This window comes from Alosa alosa, chromosome 5, assembly GCF_017589495.1.
Source record: "Alosa alosa isolate M-15738 ecotype Scorff River chromosome 5, AALO_Geno_1.1, whole genome shotgun sequence".
Taxonomy (NCBI): Eukaryota; Metazoa; Chordata; class Actinopteri; order Clupeiformes; family Clupeidae; genus Alosa; species Alosa alosa.
Genome location: NC_063193.1, coordinates 34,158,531 through 34,186,030, shown reverse-complemented (window position 1 = coordinate 34,186,030; position 27,500 = coordinate 34,158,531). Strand labels below are relative to the sequence as shown.

At 45.6% G+C, this 27,500-nt stretch overlaps 1 protein-coding gene across 1 annotated transcript in view; it reads left to right on the top strand.

Annotated features, from left to right (window-relative positions):
* Window positions 1-27,500, top strand: part of dab2ipa (DAB2 interacting protein a) — a 174,470-nt gene that overhangs the window by 128,124 nt on the left and 18,846 nt on the right. Inside the window, 4 exon segments of the mRNA XM_048244607.1 lie at window positions 12,216-12,369; window positions 13,370-13,468; window positions 14,012-14,566; window positions 24,570-24,714. Of these exon segments, the coding sequence (XP_048100564.1) occupies window positions 12,216-12,369; window positions 13,370-13,468; window positions 14,012-14,566; window positions 24,570-24,714 (953 nt within the window).

The window sequence follows — 27,500 nt, the reverse complement described above, 5'->3', positions numbered from 1 at the left end:
TCACCATGTAGATGTATTTGTGCATTTCACAAGGTAGATGTTAACTGCATCATGAGATGTGTTTGTGCATTTCACCATGTAGATGTGAACAGCATCATGAGATGTGTTTGTGCATTTCACCATGTAGATGTGAACTGCATCATGAGATGTGTTTTTGCATTTCACCATGTGATGTGAACTGCATCCTGCCGTGTAAGAAAGATGTGCACAGGCCCAAAGCTGCTCTGTCTAAACCTCCACAAATTCTGTGCTTCTGGCGGTATAGCTGTGAGTTCCATGGTTCTGGCCATGTAGCTGTGAGTTCCGTGGTTCTGGTGGTGTAGCTGTGAGTTCTGTGGTTCTTGCGGTGTAGCTGTGAGTTCCGTGGTTCTGGTGGTGTAGCTGTTAGTTCCGTGGTTCTGGTGGTGTAGCTCTGAGTTTGAAAGTGGGGAGTACCACACACTACTGTATGTGTAGCTCCAAATGAAATAGAATAAACCACCATTTTGACAAAAAAAAGTCTTACTCAGGGTGTCATAACATTATACCAGCACCTACGAACCTTTGTTAATCAAATGCATTTCAGTTCTTGGATAAGTGTGCCTGGCAAATTTCAGTGTGCGTGGTGGGCAATTGACAGCAAGTGTTGGGCACTCATATCGCCAGCTGTATGCGTAACGCTTTAAAAGGCTTGAAACCGGTGCTAGCCACATGTGCTAATGTGCTATGTGCTAAGAGTCTTGCAACCGGTGCTAGCCACGTGTGCTATGTGTTAAGAGGCTTGTAACCGGTGCTAGCCACATGTGCTAATGTGCTATGTGCTAAGAGGCTTGCAACCGGTGCTAGCCACGTGTGCTAATGTGCTATGTGTTAAGAGGCTTGTAACCGGTGCTAGCCACATGTGCTATGTGTTAAGAGGCTTGCAACCGGTGCTAGCCACGTGTGCTATGTGTTAAGAGGCTTGCAACCGGTGCTAGCCAAATGTGCTAATGTGCTATGTGTTAAGAGGCTTGCAACCGGTGCTAGCCACGTGTGCTAATGTGCTATGTGTTAAGAGGCTTGCAGCCGGTGCTAGCCATATGTGCTAATGTGCTATGTGCTAAGAGGCTTGCAACCGGTGCTAGCCACATGTGCTTATGTGCTAAGAGGCTTGCAACCGGTGCTAGCCACATGTGCTAATGTGCTATGTGTTAAGAGGCTTGCAACCGGTGCTAGCCACATAGCGTTTTTGGCACATGTGGTTGTTGGTGTTGGAGGATGGTGATGGTTGGGGTTGTTGGGGTTGTTGGTGGTTGGGGTTGTTGTTGGTGGATGGTGATGGTTTGGGTTGTTGTTGGTGGAGGAAGGTGATGGTTTGGGTTGTTGGTGGTTGGGGTTGTTGTTGGTGGATGGTGATGGTTTGGGTTGTTGTTGGTGGAGGAAGGTGATGGTTTAGGTTGTTGGTGGTTGGGGTTGTTGTTGGTGGAGGAAGGTGATGGTTTGGGTTGTTGGTGGTTGGAGTTGTTGGTGGTTGGAGTTGTTGTTGGTGGAGGAAGGTGATGGTTTGGGTTGTTGGTGGTTGGAGTTGTTGGTGGTTGGGGTTGTTGTTGGTGGAGGAAGGTGATGGTTTGGGTTGTTGGTGGTTGGAGTTGTTGGTGGTTGGGGTTGTTGTTGGTGGAGGAAGGTGATGGTTTGGGTTGTTGGTGGTTGGGGTTGTTGGTGGTTGGAGTTGTTGTTGGTGGAGGAAGGTGATGGTTTGGGTTGTTGGTGGTTGGGTTGTTGGTGGTTGGAGTTGTTGTTGGTGGAGGAAGGTGATGGTTTGGGTTGTTGGTGGTTGGAGGTTGTTGGTGGTTGGGGTTGTTGTTGGTGGAGGAAGGTGATGGTTTGGGTTGTTGGTGGTTGGAGTTGTTGGTGGTTGGAGTTGTTGGTGGTTGGAGTTGTTGTTGGTGGAGGAAGGTGATGGTTTGGGTTGTTGGTGGTTGGAGTTGTTGGTGGTTGGGGTTGTTGGTGGTTGGAGTTGTTGGTGGTTGGGGTTGTTGTTGGTGGAGGAAGGTGGTGGTTGGGGTTGTTGGTGGTTGGGGTTGTTGTTGGTTGGGGTTGTTGGTGGTTGGGGTTGTTGGTGGTTGGGGTTGTTGGTGGTTGGGGTTGTTGGTGGTTGGGTTGTTGGTGGTTGGGGTGTTGGTGGTTGGGGTTGTTGGTGGTTGGGGTTGTTGGTGGTGGAGGAAGGTGGTGGTTGGGGTTTGTTGTTTTTGTTTTGTTTGTCTGAAGGGAATGTATCAACAAGATGGAACTGGTGCCCACACACACGCACACACACACACACACACACACATTTATAATCCTGCTGCTGGAGTATTTTTATCTTCTATCTCGATGCATATTTTCTGTGGTGGACTGTTTGCCGCCGTGAGAGAGAATCTGTGCATTAGCTGAATGTGTGCATTAGCTAGATCTGTGCATTAGCTAAATCTGTGCAGTATTAGCTGAATCTGTGCATTAGCTAAATCTATGCATTAGCTGAATCTGTGCAGTATTAGCTGAATCTGTGCATTAGCTGAATGTGCATGCATTCATAGAGAATCACACAGAAGAATGATTCTCACACAGAGAATTACAGAGAATCACAAGCTCAGTCCCTGCCTCAGTCATTGCAAGCGCCTCTTGATTGATTAATCACCCACTATGTGGATACTGTTTTTAGAATTGATTTAGATTAAGTGTTAGTTAGTATAATTTGTCAATTTCAATTTCAATTTATTGTGCTTATATAGGGCCAAAACATTACACATGTATCATGGCGCTTTACAGAATGTAGGCAATCAGAGAAAAAGAAAAGAGGGAGAAAAGAAAAGGAAGAAGGCCCATGGGTAACAGGGTAACCGGGGTAACAGGGGCGAGGGAGGAAAACTCCCAGAGGTGGAGATACATATAGGAAGAAACCTCGAGCAGATCCACAACTCAAGGGCCTGACCCATCTGCCTAGGGTCAATACGGACAGTAAGGTCTGTAAACAATGACAAATGCATATGACAGTCAGGTGTGGAGAATAGGACAAAAATGTTAAAGCATTAATGTTGATTTAGTGAAAGAAAGTGCAATAGTCCGGCGTCGGAATTGTCCAGGAAAGAAAGTTGTCAGGTGCAAAACACATCATATAGGACTGTATGTGCCATGTGTTTGAGTCACATGTTTCTATGGTGCAAAACAGCACTCACGAGACTCTGTAGCGCATACATGTGTTTGGACCTGATAGTTGTGTTGGGAAGCTGGAGAGCTGGTGGAAAGAGGCTTTGATGGTCACATGCAGCCTGACGAGTGTGTGATGGTCACATGCATCCTGACGAGTGTGTGATGGTGACATGCAGCCTGACGAGTGTGTGATGGTGACATGCAGCCTGACGAGTGTGTGATGATCACCTGACGAGTGTGTGATGGTCACCTGACGAGTGTGTGATGTCACCTGACGAGTGTGTGATGGTCACCTGCAGCCTGATGAGTGTGTGATGTCACCTGACGAGTGTGTGATGGTCACCTGCAGCCTAAAGAGTGTGTGATGTCATCTGACGAGTGTGTGATGTCACCTGACGAGTGTGTGATGTCACCTGACGAGTGTGTGATGGTCACCTGCAGCCTGACGAGTGTGTGATGTCACCTGACGAGTCTGTGATGGTCACCTGCAGCCTGATGAGTGTGTTCCTCTGGAACTGTGCTTCTGTTCCCATGGCTCTTAGAGGATTATCACGGCTTTGAAAGGGGCCTTGCTTCCAGTACAGCATTTCAGCAGCTCACGCTGCGTGAGTAAACACAGCCATTGTGTAACCCCTCATCAGCATGTACACTAAAGCACCGCAGAGCTCAAGCCATCACACACTCGTCAGGTCACCATCACACACTCGTCAGGCTGCAGGTGACCATCACACACTCGTCAGGTGACCATCACACACTCGTCAGGCTGCGTGAGTAAACACAGCCATTGTGTAACACCTCATCAGCATGCACACTAAAGCACCGCAGAGCTCAAGTCACGGTTGCAGAACCCAAGTGAGGGATTGCATGTGCACCTTTTGTCTACGTCATCGAAGGGTTGATCATGGAGAACATAGAACGTGCGGAGAACTTGGAGAATGCGGTAGAAGGGTGGAGGGTTGGACGGGGAGCTGTGGTGCATTTTATTGCATTTTTCGCTGCGATTGTTTTTCTGATTCTCAGTGGAACAGTGGACACCCCGATTCTGTGCTTGCGTTAGAACAGCTGTCGAAGCAGTGTGTGTTGAAAAAGTGTTTATGGGTGTGTGTGTGTGTGTGTGTGGAAAAAGTGTTTATGCGTGTGTGTGTGAGTGTGTGTGTGTGTGCATGTGTGTGTGTGTGCGTGTATGTGTGTGTGTGTGTGTGTGTGTGCATGTGTGTGTGAGTGTGTGCATGTGTGTGTGTGTGTGTGTGCTGCATCTGGTTTTCCTGGCGCATGCGTCTCCGGCTCTAGCTGCCCCCTGTGATTGCGAGCTTTGAGCGTTCCGCAGGGAGACCAGCTTCCTGTCGGAAATGTGGCGGAGACAGGGAGGTGGAGTGAGCACTTGGAAAAGACCCCCACTCATCAAGATGTAGGACACACACACAGACACACACACACACACGGCTACTCACAGAGGCCTACATATAGCCTACATGCACACATGCCGTCTACACAGATAAGCACATGGCCTGATATCAGACACACTTAAAGACATCACACACTGACACACACACACACACACACACACACACACACACACAAAAGACGTCATTACCGCTGTAACAAGTATGGGAATTTGAGCTAGGAAATGACTGTCTGGCTGGATGAGCTGTGCTGATAAAGACGTTTTTATTAATATAATATAATGTAATATAATATTCACTCTTTTCCATTATTTCCGGTCAAGTACAGTACCGTTATTGTGCTGTTTTTGACAGCGTTCTCATATACTGCCAAAAGGTGCGTGTGAATGGGGAGCTGGGCTTAAGTGCTCTAAACCATTTTAAAGTCTTACATGAATTCCCGTTGGCAAAGTGCCTATTTCAACATTCTTGTCTTTTGTAGGTTATCAACCATTTCTAAATATAAGTCGATGTTTTAAACGGAGCCATGTTTTTTAGACGTGGAGTAAATACACGGGGTTTGTGTCTCGCAAGAGACTGTTCCCCCGGGTCTCGGTAGTCTGGGGAGGGCGGTGGCGGTGAGGCACTCCCTGCCCAGGCAGAGCAGAGGAGGGCTGAGCGGAGGAGCGAGGGCCGAGAGAAGCACACGGCCCTTGCGAACAATGCTCTGACATTTCGGCCAGGCTGTGGTGGATGTAACTCGCGCCTCATCAAGCCATGCTTCCGCGCTTCAGTAAGCAGTGAGTATGTCTCCACGAGTGTTTCTGCCCTGGCTCCATCTCCCCTCTCGTGCTTGTAAATGGTCTTTACACTGTTATAATTTCGTCGGCGAGCGCTTTCCGCACGAACTCGCTCATTTTTCCACTGGCTACCGCTGCATGAAATAGCCAAAGCCTGTTCTTAATCATCTCTGAGCAGTGTGCTCCGGCTCCTGTGTGCTTGGTAGCCTGCCACTCTGCATTCTGTTGTGTCGTTATTCGTGCTGTTTCGGCTTAGGGACGGTCAACATATTGAGTTCGACTCATTGTGAATACATGTGTAAAACTATAGAAGAAATTAGAAGTACCGGTGTCCGACAGCCGGTGTAGCCTACTGGTGACGTTAAATCTGTTTCTGTGAAAGGGAAAGGGTTTAATTAATGACGATGGCGCCGGCCACCGTTGGCCTACATGGTAGCCTACAGAACCTGAAGGTTCATAGTTTCACAATTAGCACGTTTGTTTTGATGCAGTGTGACAGTGTCGGAGAGGCGGAGAATCCGATGCTCCCTCTAATGTTGCCTCGAGTCCTCTTGACCGCGGACAATGCACTCCATACAGTTTAACACTGTGTATTGCTATGCCACAATGCTATTTGTTTCGTAAGACATTGTGGCTTAAAGTTTATTAATTTCAAGAGTGATTAGATCGAACCTTTACTTACGTTTCTTCTTTTAATGCGTGTGGATTGGTCTTAAGTCTCAAACGTGTTCAGAGCTCTCTGAATACTGGAGCAATGTAAGGACACTGTGTAGCTAGAGGCGCATCTTTTTAGGCTTGTCTTGTAAGCCAGGCTAATGATGCAGGACTATTTTCTGTTTAGATGAAACAAAAGTCCGTCAGGTATCTCACAAGCCTTTATGGAAGCCTTTAATCATCTTAATTTCCTTTTCAATTTAATGTGTATTAGGGCCAAGTGATTTGGCAGCAGATTTCCTTTCATTTGTACTTGAACTGTTTTACATGGTAGCCAACCCATCAATTACTGTGTAATTCAAACCCTAAACCACAGTAATTAGAAAAGTAAAACAAACATTAAACGATTCAGTTAATTTCTCAGTGTACAAGCAAAAGAAGAGTAGAATGGACAGCACAATCCAATTCTAATTCTGTATTCTGATTCTATTCTAATTCTGTATCCTGTTTTGCCCAGTTGAGGGAGATGCGCTTCCCTTTAGATATCAAAACATGTAGACGTGCTGTTGTAAGATTTAGATATCAAAACATGTAGACGTGCTGTTGCAAGATTTAGGCAGCTACTGCCATGATCATTAATATTATTACTTCACTGGAGCGCCATTACTCTGGGCCCTGGTACTCCTCTGTAGTGATCTCTCAGTGTTACTCTGATACTCTTTTATAGTGATCTCTCGGTGTGAGTCCTACTCACAGCTGGCCTTTTTTATGTGGCCAAAAGACCTTGTTATTTCCTGTTATATTCCCAGAATGCATTGTGGTTTATATCCAGGCCCTAAAGTGTCTTGGCAGCAGAGCCGAATCTTCCCTTTTGAGAGCTGACATCATTTTGCGAAGAGGGAGCTGCGTCATAAAGTTTGGGTTTTAGACATCTGTGTGTAGGCTCTCTCCATTTGTCTTCATCAGGTTTGCAGAGGAGGGTGAGGTTTTTATTCTAGTCTCCATTGCAAAATGATTTTACAGAGACGAAGGGGGAAGAGAAGCTAACGACACCTTTGTTGCCCTCTCTATGAAGAAGAGATGCTAACGGCACCTTTGTTGCCCTCTCTATGAAGAAGAGAAGCTAACGGCACCTTTGTTGCCCTCTCTATGAAGACGAGAAGCTAACGACACCTTTGTTGCTCTCTCTATGCCGTAGAGCAGCAGGAGTGGGAGAGAGAGGGAGAGAGAGAGAGAGAGAGAGAGAGACTTGCATTCAGCATGCTAGATGTGTTTAAATGAAGTGGAAACTCCCTAGATCACAGCTGACTGTTGACACTGAGCCGGACGAGATGTGGCGGCGATGTGTCCATGCTGGAAGGGGAGCTGGATTCGTGCTGAAGTCGGAGGCTGATTGGGTGCTCTCCCCCATGACCATATCACACACACACACACACACACACACACACTGACCAGGCCCCTTTGCTCTCCCCCATGACCATATCACACTCACACACACACACACACTCACCAGGCCCCTCTGCTCTCCCCATGACCATATCCATCAAGGGCTCCAGCGAGGTCTGACTGACTGATCTTAGTATTGACTTCTTGTTGCCTTCACTGTGTAAATGTCTGCCCTGTTTGAATGAAGGAGGCTTAACAGACAACGGCCTGCTCTGGAGTGCTCTAGCCCTGAATTGGTTGCTAAGTTACCGTCTTCCGGCAGAGATGAGGACCACGAGCTGAATGGCTGACACCCCCCCGACTCCCTGACGCATCATTGCGATCCCAAACGCAATATTACACTCACAAACAAATTGATGTACTCAAAAATATCACACTCCCCAATATTGCACTCAAAAACACAACACGCTCCCAAACTTAATATTAACATAAAACAGTCTCAAACACGATACACTGCCAAACTTAATATTAACATAAAACAGTCTCAAACACGATACACTCCCAAACGTAATATTAACATAAAACAGTCTCAAACACGATACACTGCCAAACGTAATATTAACATAAAACAGTCTCAAACACGATACATTGCCAAACGTAATATTAACATAAAACAGTCTCAAACACGATACACTCCCAAACGGAATATTAGGATCACAAACACGACACACTCCCAAACACAACACACACGCAATTTTACACTCCCATACACGATACACAATCAGGCTCTTCTTTTCCTTTATTTTGTTTATTGGCTGACCCTTTCGTCCACTGTGACTTACAGATATTTATTAATACAGCATACGGATTCCAAACACTAGCCAAAACCAAACACGTTCCAGTGGCAGCCGTGGCCTACTGGTTAGCACTCAGACTTGTGACCGGAGGGTTGCCGGTTCGAACTCCGACCAGTAGGCACGGCTGAAGTGCCCTTGAGCAAGGCACCTAACCCCTCACTGCTCACCGAGCGCCGCTGTTGTTGCAGACAGCTCACTGCACTGGGATTAGTGTGTGCTTCACTTCACTGTGTGCTGAGTGCGTTTCACTAATTCACGGATTGGGATAAATGCAGAGACCAAACTTCCCTCACGGGATCAAAAGAGTATATATACTTATACTTACTCATATAAATGTTGCATCGTATTAGGATCAGTCTAACACGGCATCAGACTATTTAACACAGCATCAGACTGCCAAACAGCAGCTTTAGAATACCAGTCACATACAGACAATCATTACATATCATTCATTTAGCAGATCATTTTATCCAAAGCGACTTATAGACACTACACTACTACTGCATGCTAGCCCAGCTCATTAGCCACTACACTACTGTATGCTAGTCTAGCTCTTTAGCCACTACGCTACAACTACAGTAGTTGACTATTTAAATCTCTAGTTGATTCTGTAGACAGCAGCCAACTAATCATGGGCAAAATGGCTAAAGGCTACATGGGCTAGACATTCTTATACTGAAGTACTTCACCGAAAATGACACTAGTTCTACAGTGCATGTAAGTTGTGTACTGCTGCAGTAAAGGACAATAACAACACGTCTGCTATGGATAACCATCTAAAGATGAAACACTCGCTGCCAACAAGCAGTAGTGTTAGCACTAGCACTGTACAGCCAACAAGCAGTAGTGTTAGCACTAGCACTGTACCGCTAACAAGCAGTAGTGTTAGCACTAGCACTGTACCGCCAACTAGCAGTAGTGTTAGCGCTAGCACTGTACCGCCAACAAGCAGTAGTGTTAGCACTAGCACTGTACCGCGAACTAGCAGTAGTGTTAGCACTAGCACTGTACCGCCAACTAGCCCTGTACCGCCAACAAGCAGTAGTGTTAGCACTAGCACTGTACCGCCAACTAGCAGTAGTGATAGCACTAGCACTGTACCGCCAACAAGTAGTAGTATTAGCACTAGCACTGTACCTAGTGTTAGCACTAGCACTGTACCGCCAACAAGCAGTAGTGTTAGCACTGTACCGCCAACAAGCAGTAGTGTTAGCACTAAAACTGTACCGCCAACAAGCAGTAGTGTTAGCACTAGCACTGTACCGCCAACAAGCAGTAATGTTAGCACTAGCACTGTACCGCTAGCAAGCAGTAGTGTTAGCACTAGCACTGGACTGCCAACAAGCAGTAGTGTTGGCACTAAAACTGTACCGGTACATAACGACTGACTAATGTGAAAAACTTGTCAATTAGTAAAAATCATTAGTCATAAAAGTCCTAGTCTGTTATCACAGACTATCGAGCTCAGCATCAGCCCTTCAAATGTGCAGACACCCGGAGAGGCCGAGTCGTGTCTCTGAAATGGCCGCTGTTGAGCTGGACGAGAACACTGATATGCAGTTACATTATTAGCTTCGCGTCGGAGGAGCTTTGTGCCCTCTCAGTCAGTCTGGACGTGTTAATATGGCTCTCAGGCTTTCACACGCATCCCAGGCAGTCTCAGCAGGTGTCCTTTTACAGCCCTCTCAGATTGCACCTTTAAAAATGTTCCGGAAAAGGAGCCTTAATGTCAGTAAATGTACTGGACTTCAATCACATATCACAACCTCCACGCAACCCGCAATCAGTCCTGCTTCACATGGTGTGCAAAAGAGTGTGTATGTGCGCTCGTGCATATACGTGTGTGTGTGTGTGTATGCGTGCCAGTTTGCGTGTGGGCATGCATGTATGCCTGGTTGCGTGTGTTCACTCTGTTTAAGAAAGTTCAGGAGTTGTTCAGGTCTGACTGAAACTTCTTTGCGAGTGTGGGTGGTGATTGCCTGCCTGACGACAGTTATGCACTCCATGGCTCCCTTTCCTGTCTGTGTGTGTGTGTGTGTGCGTGCGTGCGTGCGTGCGTGCGCGCGCGCGCGTGTGTCTGTGTGTGCGTGCGTGTGTGTGTGTCTGTGCGTGTGTGTGTGTCTGTGCGTGTGTGTGTGTGTGTTTGTGTGCATGCGTGCGTGCGTGTGTGTGTGTCTGTGTCTGTGTGTGTGTGTGTGTGTGTGTGTGTGTGTCTGTCTGTGCGCGTGTGTGTGTGTGTGTGTGCGTGTGCGTGCGTGTGTGTGTGTGTGTGTGTGCGCAAAAGACTTTACCTGTGAGAGTATGTGTTGTTCCTGAGGCAGGAAGTGGAGGATGCTTAATTTATGCGTGTGTGTGTCAGTGGGGGCAAGGGGGTTTCATGAGCTGTGTGTGCAGCTCTGGGGTGATGAGTCAGCACGTATCTCTCCGTCAGTCCGTCGGGTGCGCAGCATGTGCTTAATTGCAGCTCTTAACCCAACATTGATTGTAATGTGGTGTGTGTGTGTGTGTGTGTGTGTGTGTGATTGTTATGTGGTGTGTGTGTGTGTGTGATTGTAATGTGGTATGTGTGTGTGTGTGTGTGTGTGTGTGCATGTGTGTGTGTGATTGTAATGTGGTGTGTGTGTGTGATTGTAATGTGGTGTGTGTGTGTGTGATAGTAATGTGATGTGTGTGTGTGTGATTGTAATGTGCAGGCATTAACAAGCCTCCCATGCATCACCAGCCACAACAACACACCAACAACACCCAGCCCTTTGTGGTTTAGTTACAACCCCTCTCTCTCCCTGTCTCTCTCGCTCTCTTTCCCTCTCTCTCCCTGTCTCTCTCTCTCTCTTTCCCTCTCTCTCCCTGTCTCTCTCTCTCTCTCTCTTTCCTCTCTCTCCCTGTCTCTCTCTCTCTCTCTCTTCCCTCTCTCTCCCTGTCTCTCTCTCTCCCTGTCTCTCTCGCTCTCTTTCCCTCTCTCTCCCTGTCTCTCTCTCTTTCCCTCTCTCTCCTGTCTCTCTCTCTCTCTCTCTCTCTCTTCCCTCTCTCTCCCTGTCTCTCTCTCTCCCTCTCTCTCCCTGTCTCTCTTTCCTCTCTCTCCCTGTCTCTCTCTCTCCCTGTCTCTCTCGCTCTCTTTCCCTCTCTCTCCCTGTCTCTCTCGCTCTCTTTCCCTCTCTCTCCCTGTCTCCCTCTCTACCTCTCTCTTTCTCTCTATTTTCTTTCTTTCTCTACCTCTCTCCCTTTCTCTCTCTCCCTCTCTTTCTTTCCCTCTCTCTTCCTCTCTTTCTTTCTCTGCCCTCCCACCAACACCTGAGTCAGACACCTAGCGTATACTCTGAGGGTTGCAGCCTTTCTACTTGTGTGTGTGTGTGTGTTTGTGTCTGTGTCCTTTCTACTTCTCATACCTATCCTCTCAGTGCTTCATCTGACTCGTCTGTGAGGTTGCAACTGTAACATCTGCATTTTTGTATTGCTCTGGAGGAAAAGTAAAGGATGGAGAACATACAACACACACACACACACACACACACACAAAGTAAAGGGCTGTCTATGTGTGTGTGTGACATTTCTGCTGCATTCATTTAATCTATTTCTATCTAGTTACTCTATCTTATACACTGTCTGACTGAAAACCCCACACACTAATTTTATCAATCAACACTGAATTGCTGATACACACACACACACACACACACACACACACACACGCACACATACACATACACACACACACACACAAATGCCTTTACATTTGATTGCCTCTAGATAGCCACGCTACACCTCATATGTATGGCACAGACAGGTAAATTGTTACAGGCTTATGGTTTTGTGTGTGTGTGTGTGTGTGTGTACATGGTTACAGGCTTATGATTGTGTGTGTGTGTTTGTGTGCCTATAATCTAATGCCAAGGTTTAAAGAGCCTCTCACTCAATCTCTCTTACTGTGTGTGCGTGTGCGTGTGCGTGTGTGTGTGCGTGTGCGTGCGTGCGTGCATGTGCGCGCGCAGATCCCATCTGATGCCGAGGTTGAAGGAGTCTCGCTCCCACGAGTCGTTGCTGAGCCCCAGTAGTGCAGTCGAAGCTCTGGACCTCAGCATGGAGGACGAGGTGCTCATCAAACCTGTGCACAGCAGCATCCTGGGACAGGACTACTGCTTTGAGGTACACACACACACATACACTCAAAGACAGACACACACAGAGAGACACGCATATAGACACACGTACACACACACACATGCACACACACTCACAAACACACACACATGCACACACACACTTAGAGATAGACACACACACAGAGACACGCATATAGACACGCACACACACACACAGAGAGACACGCATATAGACACACACGCACGCACACACACACACACACATAGACAGACACACACACACATGCACACACATACACACACACACACAAACACAGACAGACACACACACATGCACACACACACACAGAGAGACAGACAAACACACATGCATACAGACACACATGCACACACACATTAGCATGGAGAATGAAGTGCTTATCAAACCCATACAGACACACACAGAGGCACACACACATCTGCATGGAGGATGAAGTGCTTATCAAACCCATTCACAGTAGCATCCTGGAATAGGACTACTGCTTCGAACTACACTTTCTCTCTCTCTGTCTCTCTCTATCACACTCTGGGTGAGTTTGACAGCGTATTTTGCAGACAGTGCATGCCCACTGTAGCCAGAGCACTACAAAATGGGCTGAGTCAGATTAATTAATAAAATATATATAGATACGCCAAAATGTAACACTGGTCGCATGTGATTGGTTTATTCAATTTCACCTCACTGGAGAGGTCGCGCCCACTCGGACCCACTGACTGACTGAGGGCTGAATGTAACCCCTTGACATAGCTTCCTGCTACCTATATCACCGTCTAAACTCGGGCCCACTGACTGACTGAGGACTGAATGTAACCCCTTGGCACACTGGTGGCTAGTCACATGGGTGGTCACAAATACTAGACCAGTTAGGAACATCTTGAACAGCTGAAACAGTTGAGGAGATGCTGTGGTCTTTTTTCCTCTTTAATCTGACCCGTGGGTTCCCCTTTAATCTGACCCCTGGGTTCCCCTTTAATCTGACCCGTGGGTTCCATGGCTGTTCCAGGTGACCACATCAACAGGAAGCAAATGTTTCTCCTGCCGCTCTGCAGCGGAGAGGGACAAATGGATGGAGAACCTACGGCGAGCCGTGCATCCTAACAAAGTAAGATAATATCTATCTATCTATCTATCTAGCTGTGCATCCTAACAAAGTAAGATAATATCTATCTATCTATCTATCTATCTATCTATCTATCTAGCCGTGCATCCTAACAAAGTAAGCCATTTACTCTTGATTTTCCCTTTGGGGATCAATAAAGTATCTATCTATCTAGCCGTGCATCCTAACAAAGTAAGCCATTTACTGTATTTTCATAGCAATGGAGTAATGTACAAACTGTCACTTGAACTGTCATGTTTATCATCACATATTTTTTTCCGGTGCTGATGGGATTTTACTAAGTGCTTACACACACACTCACATGTGTACACAGAAGGGCTTAGCTCTCCTTTGACAGATGAGCCAAGATTTAGAAAAAATTAATCTATGGTACAATAGCAATCCATGGTATAATCTGGTACATCCTGTAGGGTACTGTATTAATGGTATATATGTTGATGATGTGGTAATAATGTGTTGATATGTTGATGATGTGGTAATAATGTGTTGATGGTAGATGTTGATGATGTGTGTACTTTCTCACAGGACAACAGTCGTCGTGTGGAGAACCTGCTGAAACTGTGGATTATTGAAGCTAAAGACCTGCCCGCTAAAAAGAAATACTTCTGCGAGCTCTGTCTGGATGACACACTTTACGCGCGGACTACCTGCAAACTCAAAACGGACAATGTCTTCTGGGGGGAGCACTTTGAGTTCAACAACCTTCCTGCCGTCAAGAGCATCACAGTGCACCTCTACAAGGAGACGGACAAGAAGAAAAAGAAGGACAAGAACAACTATGTGGGCCTGGTGAACATCCCCATAGGGGCAGTCACTGGGAGGCAGTTCATGGAGAAGTGGTATACCGTCAGCACCCCGAACCCCAACAAGGGCAAGGCGCCGGGCCCGATGATCCGCATGAAGTCGCGGCACCAGAGCATGTGCATCCTGCCCATGGAACAGTACAAGGAGTTTGCCGAGTACATCACAAACAACTACCTGCTGCTGTGCTCCTTGTTGGAACCGGCCCTCAGCGTCAAGAACAAGGAGGAGATGGCCTGCGCCCTCGTACACATCCTGCAGAGCACAGGCAAGGCCAAGGTGAGAGCACGGGGACCTTTTTCACCTGCAGATGGGAAATGGTGAAATGGTTGGAGGAGGTGGAGTAAATGTTATGCAGCCAGCTCACAAAGGGCTGTGTGAGTCTTGGTGGTTTTGCTCCCTGGGTAATATAGGGCTGTGTGAGTCTTGGTGGTTTTGCCCCCTGGGTAAAAGAGCTGTGTAAGTCTTGGTGGTTCTTGGTAGAAGGAGAAAGGGGGGTGAGCACACAAAAGTCGGTGTGGTGATGGGGCTGTGTCTTGTTCAAGTCTTGTTTGACTTCTGGGTCAAAAATGGTTCTTCTAAAGTACAATGCAGTAGAATACATTTTCATCAATTTTTCAAAAATGGTCACATACTAGATACAGAATGGGTCTGTAGCTCTGCGTTTTATTAACATACTAGATACAAAATGTCCCTTAATGTAATGCTATTAATGTAATGTTTAATGTAATGTGATGTTATGGTTTATTATACGGCTCTTCACAATGCTAGTAGAACGCTCCATTGACTTGAATGGGATTTCCCAACGCTCTACGGTAAAATAAATTAATGTAATTACCGCTGCAAACATATAATTACCGCTGTCAATGGCAACGGTTTTGTGCTGCTGATCATATCAATTCGCTAAGTATTCCGGTCACTTCTTGCATTGGAACTTCATTCAAAAAGTGAAAGCAGACGGGTTGATCAGCTGTGTTCTAAAGAATGTTTGAATCAAGTTCAGCTGTGTTTAACTATGTTTCAGCAAAAGCCACGATTTAAACGGTAATAAATAAGTGTAAAGACACATAGCCTATCGTGGAGTTTATTTTTTGTTTTGGCAAGTAGTCGAGACAGGGATAATGTATAGAACGCCGTCATTATGGGAAAATAAGTCCCTTCAGGGTTTAAACAAGACCCCTCCGCTGGTGTGTCGGGACTTATTTTCCCAATAATGACCGGCGTTCTATACATTATCCCTTACGTAGTCATGGTGCTGAATGTTGACACATTTGAGAAGGGATGTAAGAGCCCAGCACATTTTGCCATCTCTTCCCCTCTCCCACTACTCTCATTCTCTCACTCTTTCTCTCTTTCTATTTCTCTTCCCCTCTCTCCTGTTCTACGGTTCATTGCGTAACTGGTGAGTAGCTTACACTGGTGCAGTGGAAATACAGAAAGCCTGTAAGAAAAGTATTTCTGAGTCAGGGTTGTTCAGGGGGAAAAGAGATTATTGGGAGCTCAGATTCCTTTTAAACGGAGCTAATGCCGACTGCTAATCAATAGAACAGTACAATAGCAGTGTGTGTGTCTGTGTGTGTGCGTGCTTGCGTATGTGTGTGTGTGTGTGTGTTTTGGCTCTCTGAGCTAAGTGTGTGGGTGTGTTGGAGCACAGATGTAAGAACTATGTATGTGGGTATGCCCAATCCTTCTGTCTGTGTGTGTGTGTGTGTGTGTGTGTGTGTGTGTGTGTGATTGTTAGCACAACTCAACCGTGAATGACAGAAGACAAAGGTGGGGTGTGGGCAAGAATGAATGGAGTGTGTGTGTGTGTGTGGGAGGGAGTGTTCCCTATTAATCACCTCCAAATCAGATGCCACCCCTCCTCTCAAAAGAAACTGCTGTTCCATTCAGTGTGTCTCATCCATCATGTGCAGTGTAACTCCACCACTCTAGTCTGTCTGGGTGCTGCCGCTGTTGTCTGCGCCGCTGTTGCTCTGATGTTGCTGAGGTATTGTCTGGCGGTGGGGCGTGGGATGGAGCGCGGTCGGTAATCTGATGTAATCTCCCTCAGCGAGCAAGAAAGCGCTGATACTCTTCTGTGGAAGAGTGATGGATGACCCGGTGTAGAGATCTCATTACCCTCCACACTAGCAGGAGGCTGTGTCTAGCCTAGCGCTACATTACAAAGAGCCTGGCTAGCCTAGCGCTACATTACAAAGAGTCTGGCTAGCCTCACGCTACATTACTGTACAAAGAGCCCGGCTAGCCTAGCGCTACATTACAGTTGAGCTTGATGAGGTACTAGCCGGGTTCCAGCTAACCGACCTAGCAGTACTGATTATCTTTATGAGCTAACCAGTCCAGTCAGTGAAGAAACTAGCTCTACAAATTACCTGGAAGAGGTAGCCTATTCACTGTTAACAAGCCTAGCTTTACTGGCAAGTTTTCTGATGTAACAGTCACTGCTAGCATTTAGCTGTACCTATCAACTTAATGAGCTAACCAGTCCAGTTAGTGAAGAAACTAGCTTTACAAATAACATGGAAGAGGTAGTCTAATAACTGCTAACAAACCTAGCAGTCCAGTAGAAGAAACTAGCATTACAAATGACATGGAAGAGGTAGTCTAATCACTGCTAACAAACCTAGCAGTCTAGACTGTGAAGAAACTAGCTCTACAAATTATATAGAAGAGGTAGCCTAATCATTGCTAACAAACCTAGCAGTCTAGTCTGTGAAGAAACTAGCTTTACAAATGACATGGAAGAGGAAGTCTAATCACTGCTAACAAACCTACACATTTGCATTAATTTATTTAGCTGACGCTTTCTCCAAAGCGACTTACATATGTCAATTATATTATTATATTATTTACATTACAAGGGCATTGTACGCTACTATTGCCCCTACGCTTTATATTCTTTGCAAGCTTGATGATATACAGTATATAAAGCAAAGGTGCTAAAGGTTCTAGCTTGATGATATGCAGTATAAACCACTGCTAAAGGTTCTAGCTTGATGATATGCAGTATAAAGCACTGCTAAAGGTTCTAGCTTGATGATACAGTAAGCAAGGTTCTAGCTTGATGATATACAGTATAAATAACTGCTAAAGGTCCTAGCTGTACAGATCATCTTAATGTGGTAACCAGGTGGTAAAAAAAGCATCACTCTCCTGGCACCTGATGAGGTAGGCTAGTTGCTGCTAACAAGTGTACCTCTACTAAAGAACTTCATTCTGCAGTAAAGTGTCTGTAGACAAGTAGCTGAGTCGTTATGACAGAGCTTAGGGCTGCAGATGACCTGGATAAGGTAGCCCAGTGGATGCTAACACAAGTATCTCGCAGTGTTTCTCAAAGTGTGGTCCGGGGACCACTGGTGGTCCGCAAGCTAGCCCAAGTGGTCTGTGAGCAGACGTGGTAAAATATAATACAGATTAGTTGTTTGCAATATTGAACCAACTTGTAAGTAAATTCAAACATTTTCTAAGGCACTGCCTATGTAAGGCATGCCAGTTTAAATCATATGAATTCTCTGACACAATAAGCAAGGTGCAAAGACAATCAAGGTGGTTCAGTGAGTAAGCCTATTGTGTAATTTACTGTTGAAGTAGGTCTACTTTTTTTTTTTTTTTTAGCTAGGTGGTCCGAGGCTTTTTTTATTGATCAAGTGGTCCTTGGTCTGAAAAAGTTTGAGAAACACTGCTCTATTGACATGCTTGCAGCAGAGTCGGTACGACAGAGCTTAGCTCTGCAGATGAGCTGGATAAGGTAGCCCTGTCCCTGTTCAGAGCTTAGCTCTGCAGATGAGCTGGATAAGGTAGCCCTGTCCCTGCTTTGAGTCCTCTGACCTCTTCTTTCCCTCCAACCCAGAAAATAATTAACTCTGGACTGCAACAGAGCTGGGGAAGACGGCCTGAGAGTCATTTCTGAAATGGTGGAAATTGCTGCTGCTCTGCTCACACTGCCACATTGTAGGGGCAGTTGGATGTTGTGTGTGTGTGTGTGTGTGTGTGTGTGTGTGTGTGTGTGTGTGTGTGTGTGTGTGTGAGAGAGAGAGAGAGAGAGAGAGAGAGAGAGTTTAGCATCGCTGATGTAGCCAGAAATTTGTGCTCTGGTCAGATTGGCTAATGCTCTGTGGCACTCACTCTCTCATTAAGAGAGGCCCTTGTGTGTGTGTGTGTGTGTGTGTGTGTGTGTGTGTGTGTGTGCGTGTGTGTGTGTGTAGGTCTCCCCTTGCATAGTGGGGGTGGGTTAGGCGCTCTGTGCTCATAAGTAGGCGCACACGTGTGTGTGTGTGTGTGTGTGTGTGTAAGGCTCATCAGTAGGCATCTCGGGTTGGCTGGGTCTAATTAAGTAGAATCACATCAGCGCTCTCAGATGAAGGCTTGAAGTGTTGGAGAGGAGATGAGATTCAGACCGACTGGGCCCACTCTCGCGGAGAGGAACACTGCTCTCGGAGGGAGGTGGAAATATACAGTGCTAATATACAGTGAATATACAGTGCTAATATACAGTGAATAAACAGTCCTAATATACAGTGAATATACAGTGCTAATATACAGTGAATTAACAGTGCTAATATACAGTGCTAATATACAGTGAATAAACAGTGCTAATATACAGTGCTAATATACAGTGAATATACAGTGCTAATATACAGTGAATTAATAGTGCTAATATACAGTGAATTAATAGTGCTAATATACAGTGAATATACATACAGTGCTAATATACAGTGAATAAACAGTGCTAATATACAGTGAATATACAGTGCTAATATACAGTTAATATATAGTGCTAATATACAGTGCAGTTAATATACAGTGCTAATATACAGTGCTCCTGCTATATTCAACACGTCCGAGTTCTGCTGTAGCTCGTGGGTTAGAACATCTCAGAGCTGTAATACACCTACATTAAAGCAACACTATATTGTTGTTGTATTTTTTTTTGAGGGGGGGGGGCTTGACCGGGTTTGGGCCTCCCAATCTCACCCCATCTCTCTCACACTCACTTCCTGTCAGTCACTCACTACCCTATCATAATAAAGGCCCCACAAATATACTTTAATAATAATAATAATGGCTTTCAAACTCATTTTCAAATTCAAACCTGGCACTGGACTGAATATCCCTTAAGAGTTAAGAACATCCTCTAATCTATTGCTGATACAGCTGCGTTTTTCCATTGCAGTTCTTTAGAACATTAAAGGGTTCTGGGTGAATAGCTGAGAACAGCCCATTCCTCCAACTCCACCATGCAGAGATAGCCACAGGCAAAGGCCGATGGACACACACACACACACACACACAGACAGCCTTGGTTGTGTGTGGGAAAGATAAGGTGGGCAGCTCGGGATCAGTTCAAGGCCGAACAATTGCACATGTGACCCTGCACTGTGAAAACAAGCAAGTATTGATCGCCGAGTGTGTCAGCCCATATGCTTTGGTGGGAATGATTAGCCTAGACCCCCCTTGATGAATGGGGTGTGTGTGTGTGTGTGTGTGTGTGTCTTTGTGCAGCGTGCATGTGTATGTGCAGTGGGTGTGTGTGTGTGCATGTGTGTGTGCGTGTGTAGTGTCATGGGTGTGTGTTTAGCATTCATGCCCCCATGGCCTCTGAAATAATTAGCTCCCATTCATTTGCTTCACACAAATACTTTAGGGAGACACACATACACACATGCACATGTCGATGTCTGTGGGACAGCTCACACACACACATGTACACACACACATGCACACACGCACACACACACACACACACATGCACACACACACACACATGCACATGTCGAGGTCTGTGGGACAGCTCACACAAGGTCATCTTTTGGGTCATTCACACACAAGATCGTATCCTGTTGGGATACAGACATTAGGAAAACAAGCAAAGGCATATTGTGTGTGTGTGTGTGTGTGTGTGTGTGTGTGTGTGTGTGTGTGTGTGTGTGTGTGTTTGTTCCTGTTCCTTTGACTTGGCAATTAAGTTTTCATGACTCAGTCCTCATGTATGACAGGCCTTAATGAGAGCAAGTTTTAACGAGACAGGTCTTAACGAGGCAGGTTTTAACAAGATAGCAGCCTTAACGAGGACCAGATCCATGCAAGTCCTGTCCCATTACCCAGCAGGCCTGAGCAGGCCTACATTACCCAGCAGGCCTGAGCAGGCCTACATTACCCAGCAGGCCTGAGCAGGCCTACATTACCCAGCAGGCCTGAGGAGCTTTTGCGGTCAATACTACTACTACTTCGGGCTAGACCCGAAACGTTTACCCCTTGTTTATGTGGCCTGTAATTGTTTATTCGGCTTTTTAAAATACACTTTTAGAACTACTCAGCCCCTGTGTGCGATCTCCCCTTTCTTCATTTTAGTCTAAACAACAGAAATAAAATAATATGAAATGAAACAAAAATAAAAAATAGGAATGAAGGTAAAAATGAGTCCAGTGACATTAATACCCCATACCTCATACAAACGTCTGATCTATAGACATTCATTCCCCATACAAACGTCTGATCTATAGACATTCATTCCCCATACAAACGTCTGATCTATAGACATTAATACCCCATACAAACGTCTGATCTATAGACATTCATTCCCCATACAAACGTCTGATCTATAGACATTCATTCCCCATACAAACGTCTGATCTATAGACATTAATACCCCATACAAACGTCTGATCTATAGACATTAATGCCCCATTCCCCATACAAACGTCTGATCTATAGACATTCATTCCCCATACAAACGTCTGATCTATAGACATTCATTCCCCATACAAACGTCTGATCTATAGACATTCATTCCCCATACAAACGTCTGATCTATAGACATTCATTCCCCATACAAACGTCTGATCTATAGACATTCATTCCTCATACAAACGTCTGATCTATAGACATTCATTCCCCATACAAACGTCTGATCTATAGACATTCATTCCTCATACAAACGTCTGATCTATAGACATTCATTCCCTATACAAACGCCTGATCTATAGACATTCATTCCCCATACAAACGTCTGATCTATAGACATTAATACCTCATACAAACGTCTAATCTATAGACATTCATTCCTCATACAAACGTCTGATCTATAGACATTCATTCCTCATACAAACGTCTGATCTATAGACATTCATTCCTCATACAAACGTCTAATCTATAGACATTCATTCCTCATACAAACGTCTAATCTATAGACATTCATTCCTCATACAAACGTCTAATCTATAGACATTCATTCCTCATACAAACGTCTAATCTATAGACATTCATTCCTCATACAAACGTCTGATCTATAGACATTCATTCCTCATACAAACGTCTAATCTATAGACATTCATACATACCTCATCACAGTAATAAGCATGGGAGATCTGATCTATAGACATTCATACATACCTCATCACAGTAATAAGCATGGGAGATCTGATCTATAGACATTCATACATACCTCATCACAGTAATAAGCATGGGAGATCTGATCTATAGACATTCATACATACATTCCCCATCACAGTAATAAGATGTGTGCACGTGTAGGGCTAGTGTGGGCCATTACTTTAGGGAGCAAGGGGAAGTGCTATTTTCCACTTAAAATCAACCCTCCAGGAGCCAGGACCGATGCAGACTTAAAACGAAGTGGGAGATGAAATTACCCAGGATACCGTGCAAGCTCAGCGTCAATATTTCGTCAATATTTAGAATGCATTCCCCATCACAGTAATAAGATGGGAGATCTGATCTATAGACATTCATACATACATTCCCCATCACAGATCTGATCTATAGACAGATGCGTGTAGTTGCGGGGTGAGAACGTGATTAATTGTGGTCTGGTAAATAATGAAACTACCCCAGCGCAGGGCAGGAAGAACCCTGGTGGTCTGGTATATAATGAAACTGCCCCAGGGGGGGGGCAGGAGACCCCTGGTGGTCTGGTACAGTAAATAATGAAACTGCCCCAGTGCGAGGCAAGATAGATAGAAGATAGATACTCAGGGGTCTTGTTTTAAATCGTTGACATAAATGGGAAGCCATTTTGAAGTTGTTTAGAGAGTGTGTGTGTGCGTGTGTGTATGTGTGTGCGTGTGTTTATGTGGCAGTCGGGACATGGCGAATGACAAACAACGCATTTGAAAGTCACTCCAATGAGCGGAGCTGAGCCATTAGCCTAATTTACAGCGCTGATCGTTGGAGAATAGTGATATGGTTGCTGGAGTGTGTTTGCCCGGAGCTGAACTGAGATGTTTGTGTGTGTGTGTGTGTGTGTGTGTCTGTGTGTGTGTGTGTTTGCCCTGAGCTGAACTGAGATGTGTGTGTGTGTGTGTGTGTGTGTGTGTGTGTGTGTGTGTGTGTGTGTGTGTGTGTGTGTGTGTGTGTTTGCCCTGAGCTGAACTGAGATGTGTGTGTGGGTGTGGGGTCATGCCCCAATAGGCTTCTTCTCCCCAGTAATACATTAGCTGAAATCTTGAGTTGACACACACACACATACATCCGTAGGGCAGAGGATGAGGGAACACAACAGAGAGATGGGAAATTTCATCCTGGTGTGTGTGTGTGTGTGTGTGTGTGTGTGTGTGTGTGTGTGTGTGTGTGTGTGTGAGTGTGTGTGTGTGTGTGTGTGTGTGTGTGTGTGAATGTCAGTGAATGAGTGTGTGTGTGTGTGTGTGTGTGTGTGTGTGTGAATGTCAGTGAATGAGTGTGTGTGTGTGTGTGTGTGTGTGTGTGTGTGTGTGTGTGTGTGTGTGTGTGTGCATGGCACCCCTCTGTCATTTCATGTCTCCGTTTTAATCCTGTAACAGTGGAGATGTTCTAATCCAATCAGGTGTCGGCCGGAGGATTAGTCTGGGGGACGCTGCTGACCCTGTCCACCGCCGCTGATGCTGTTAATGTTTACTGTTTTTGTTTATTTGTTTATTAATCTTGTTTATTTCTTCATCCATCCGTCTGGCTGCTTCTCCTCTGTCCACCCACCAGCTCTTATGAGGTGGGTTATGGGCTGTCACCATGGTTACAGCTCCAGCATCACTGCTGGGGTGTGAAGGTGTGTCCGTGGCAACCAGGAGAGTCACATGACTGATGCTATTAGTGGATCTGCTGCACCCCTTTGAGGACGCAACAGTCATCATAATCAGGCAGATGCAGGGTGCGGGAATCTCAGCAGGGAGCACTCTGTGTGTGTGTGTGTGTGTAAGCATGTGTGATGATTGATATGTGTTGTATGAGGGTATGAGCATGTGTGATGGTGTCTTTGTTTGTTTGTTTGTTTGTAAGTGTGTGTGTGTGTGTATGTAACTGTGTGTGTGTGTGTGTATATATGTAACTGTGTGTGTGTGTGTGTGTGTGTGTGTGTGTGTGTGTGTAACTGTGTGTATGTGTGTGAATCATTCTCATCAGAGCACACACGGTCTCAGCCATTATCTTCTAATCAATATGCCTGAGTGAATCATCACTTCACTGCTCACAAACTAATGGTCTCAGCCATTTCTCTAATCAATATGCCTCCCCTCTCTCCCTCTCTCTCTTCCCCTCCTCTCATCTCTCTTCCTTCCCCTCCTCAGCCTCTCCCTCGTTCACTGCTGGCTCTGTACTGTGCTCACCATTCAATGGAGTAGATCCATAGGTGCAAGTGAAATGAGTTTAAAAAAGAAATAAAACAGTTGTATAAAAGCCCAAAAGGTCAAAATACATAAAAGAAAATAAGTTATAAATAATACCAATGAAATAGATAAAAAAAAAAAAAAGAGTGCAAGTCAGATGAGTTTAGGAAAGAAATAAAAACAGGATGAAAGTGTGGGGCTATGGGGAGGGTATCACACACACACACACACACACACGCACATATGCACACACACACATATACACACCAACACACACATGCACACACACACACACACACACACACACACACATATGCACACCAACACACACATGCACACACACACACTTGCAAACACACTCGCACACATCCAGACACACACGCACACACACACACGCACGCACACACACACAAACACGCGCGCACACACACACACACACCAACACACACATGCACACACACACACTTGCACACACACACGCACACACATGTGCGCGCACACATCCAGACACACACACACACACACACACTTGCTATAGAGAGCGTAGTCTGATCTATGTGGGGGTAGTCTGATCTATGTGATCTATGTGGGGGGTAGTCTGATCTATGGGGAGCGTAGTCTGATCTTGCCCACTGGACTTGCTCGTTTCTAATTTTGTTTGGCTTACTTCCTGTTTGTGTTCCCAGGACTTCCTGACGGATCTGATGATGTCAGAGGTGGACAGGTGCGGCGACAACGAACACCTGATCTTCAGAGAGAACACACTGGCAACCAAAGCCATCGAGGAGTACCTCAAACTAGTGGGACAGAAATACCTACAGGATGCACTGGGTAAGGAAACATACACACACACATAATCACCCAAGAATGCAATTCAGTGTACCTGATTCTGGTACGCTTAAATCTGATTTAAGTCAGTAGAATAGTAGTGTCTCTAGAGTAAGGCCCTTCTAGTCAGGTCTAATCTAGAATTTTCAGACAAAATATTCGTTCACTCAGTTGCATTGAGCTTATTTATGAGAGTCGGTGGCAAGGTTGGTCGGATTATAGAACAGAAACCAATGGGAACCATGTAGAATGGGAACCATGTGGAGTCCGTGGGAACCATGTAGAGTCAATGGGAACCACGTACAGTCAATGGGAACCATGTAGAGTCAATGGGAACCATGTGGAGTCAGTAAGGAGCACAGGAGCAGAACACTGTTATCTCAGAGGAACCAAACAGTGTTGGAATAGAGGAGGATAAAAGATCCTCCTCTATTCCAACACTGTTTAGGAATAGGACTATCACACGGCCCATAGCAGCCCTGTGGAGACTATTTTAATAGGACTATCACACGGCCCATAGCAGCCCTGTGGAGACTTAGACTATCACATGGCATTGCAGCTGAAAAGGCCTTTCCTGGGTTGTGATGAAGGTAGAGAATGTTGACTTGACTTTGAAACTTCTGAGGTTTTTTATTGTTCGGGGGAAATCAATAACATAGTAGATTTTCTTTTTCACACACGGGTGTGTGTGAGCCTGTGTTGAATAATTTAGAGTGTGAGTTAGTCCTTGAAGGCCTGGAGGAGAGTGGAGGCCTGGTGTGAAGGAAAAGGCTCACCTTTGAGCACTTTGAGGAGTCAGACAGTCCTTCCAGTCAGTCAGAGTCAGACAGTCCTTCCAGAATCCTTCCAGAATCCTTCCAGACAGATAGAATCTGATATAGAGTACCGAAGTGTGACATTCTGTTTCCATGACTGCAGTGTCACTGGATCTAAACAAACTTTCGAGGTGGCATCGACAGCATCGCATTTAGACACGTGGCATCGTTTCTTCCTCATAAGTTGTTTTTAAATGTAGGCTATAGCTGTTTAAACATGTTTTGCCTGCTAGGCAGCCGCTTAGCCACATAACACGGATTCCCTGCCAAGTGCAATAGTAAGAAGCAACATCCCAGTGGATATCAGATGCTGACGGCAGTTAGAGCAGCGTTGTAGTCAAGTCACTATGCCTCGAGTGCTGACGGCAGTTAGAGCAGCGTTGTAGTCAAGTCACTATGCCTCGAGTGCTGACGGCAGTTAGAGCAGCGCCAGTAGTCAAGTCACTATGCCTCGAACCGAGTCCAGGTTTGAGTCTGCAGTGTCGGGCGTTCAAATGCTGACGCAGTTAGAGCAGCGTTGTAGGTCAAGTCACTATGCCTCGAGTCCGAGTCCAGGTTTGAGTCTGCAGTGTTCAAGTGTTCAAATGCTGACGCAGTTAGAGCAGTGTTGTAGTCAAGTCACTATGCCTCGAAAAAGTGCTGACGGCAGTTAGAGCAGCGCTTGTAGTCAAGTCACTATGCCTCGAACCGAGTCCAGGTTTGAGTCTGCAGTGTTCAAGTGTTCAAATGCTGACGGCAGTTAGAGCAGTGTTGTAGTCAAGTCACTATGCCTCGAGTCCGAGTCCAGGTTTGAGTCTGCAGTGTTCAAGTGTTCAAATGCTGACGGCAGTTAGAGCAGCGTTGTAGTCAAGTCACTATGCCTCGAGTGCTGACGGCAGTTAGAGCAGCGTTGTAGTCAAGTCACTATGCCTCGAGTCCGAGTCCAGGTTTGAGTCTGCAGTGTTCAAGTGTTCAAATGCTGACGGCAGTTAGAGCAGTGTTGTAGTCAAGTCACTATGCCTCGAGTGCTGACGGCAGTTAGAGCAGTGTTGTAGTCAAGTCACTATGCCTCGAGTGCTGACGGCAGTTAGAGCAGCGTTGTAGTCAAGTCACTATGCCTCGAGTGCTGACGGCAGTTAGAGCAGTGTTGTAGTCAAGTCACTATGCCTCGAGTCCGAGTCCAGGTTTGAGTCTGCAGTGTTCAAGTGTTCAAATGCTGACGGCAGTTAGAGCAGTGTTGTAGTCAAGTCACTATGCCTCGAGTCCGAGTCCAGGTTTGAGTCTGCAGTGTTCAAGTCCGAGTCAAGTCCTAGTCATTAAAAGAAAATTCAAGTCCGAGTTGAGTCACTATTGATCAATAAGGACTCGACTTGGATTAAGTCGAGTCCGAGACCTGCACTAAAGTAAGCATAGCCTACATGTTTTTAAACTTAAAAGAGTGACGTATTTTGCCTCAAAAATAAAGCCAAGACACGTCCGTGAATTTAAGGATTTTAATTGCATGCATGCTGTGAAATTATATGCAGGTCTCTTTTTCAGAGGAAACCCATGCTAAAATAAAACTCTGCAGTCACAAATTTGATCGTGTTGGTATGAATAGTCTGAAAATATTCTGGTAACTCTCGATTGGGAAACATTTGCAACACTTGCATCATGACTAACTTTGAAATCATTGGTCCAGAATGAAAAACTCTTTTGGACACAGAATGAATAATTTAATTTTTCCCGTTATCCGAGCTAGCTAGCTAGCTAGCTAACGTTAGCAGGGTAAACGGAAAGTGAATGGGAATGGCTAGTTATGTTCGCTAGCTAGCTAGCAGCTAAGGACTTTGGTTAAACGTATATAGTGTTGCAAACTAACCTGAAATAACATACGTTCAGCAAATTTGTGGTAGTCTACTAGTTCTAGCAAAAAATATGTTAGAGATTGTGAGTCTAGACCCTCAGAGAACAGGTGGCTGTGCACCAGAGCTTTGAGGAGAGTGACAGATCACG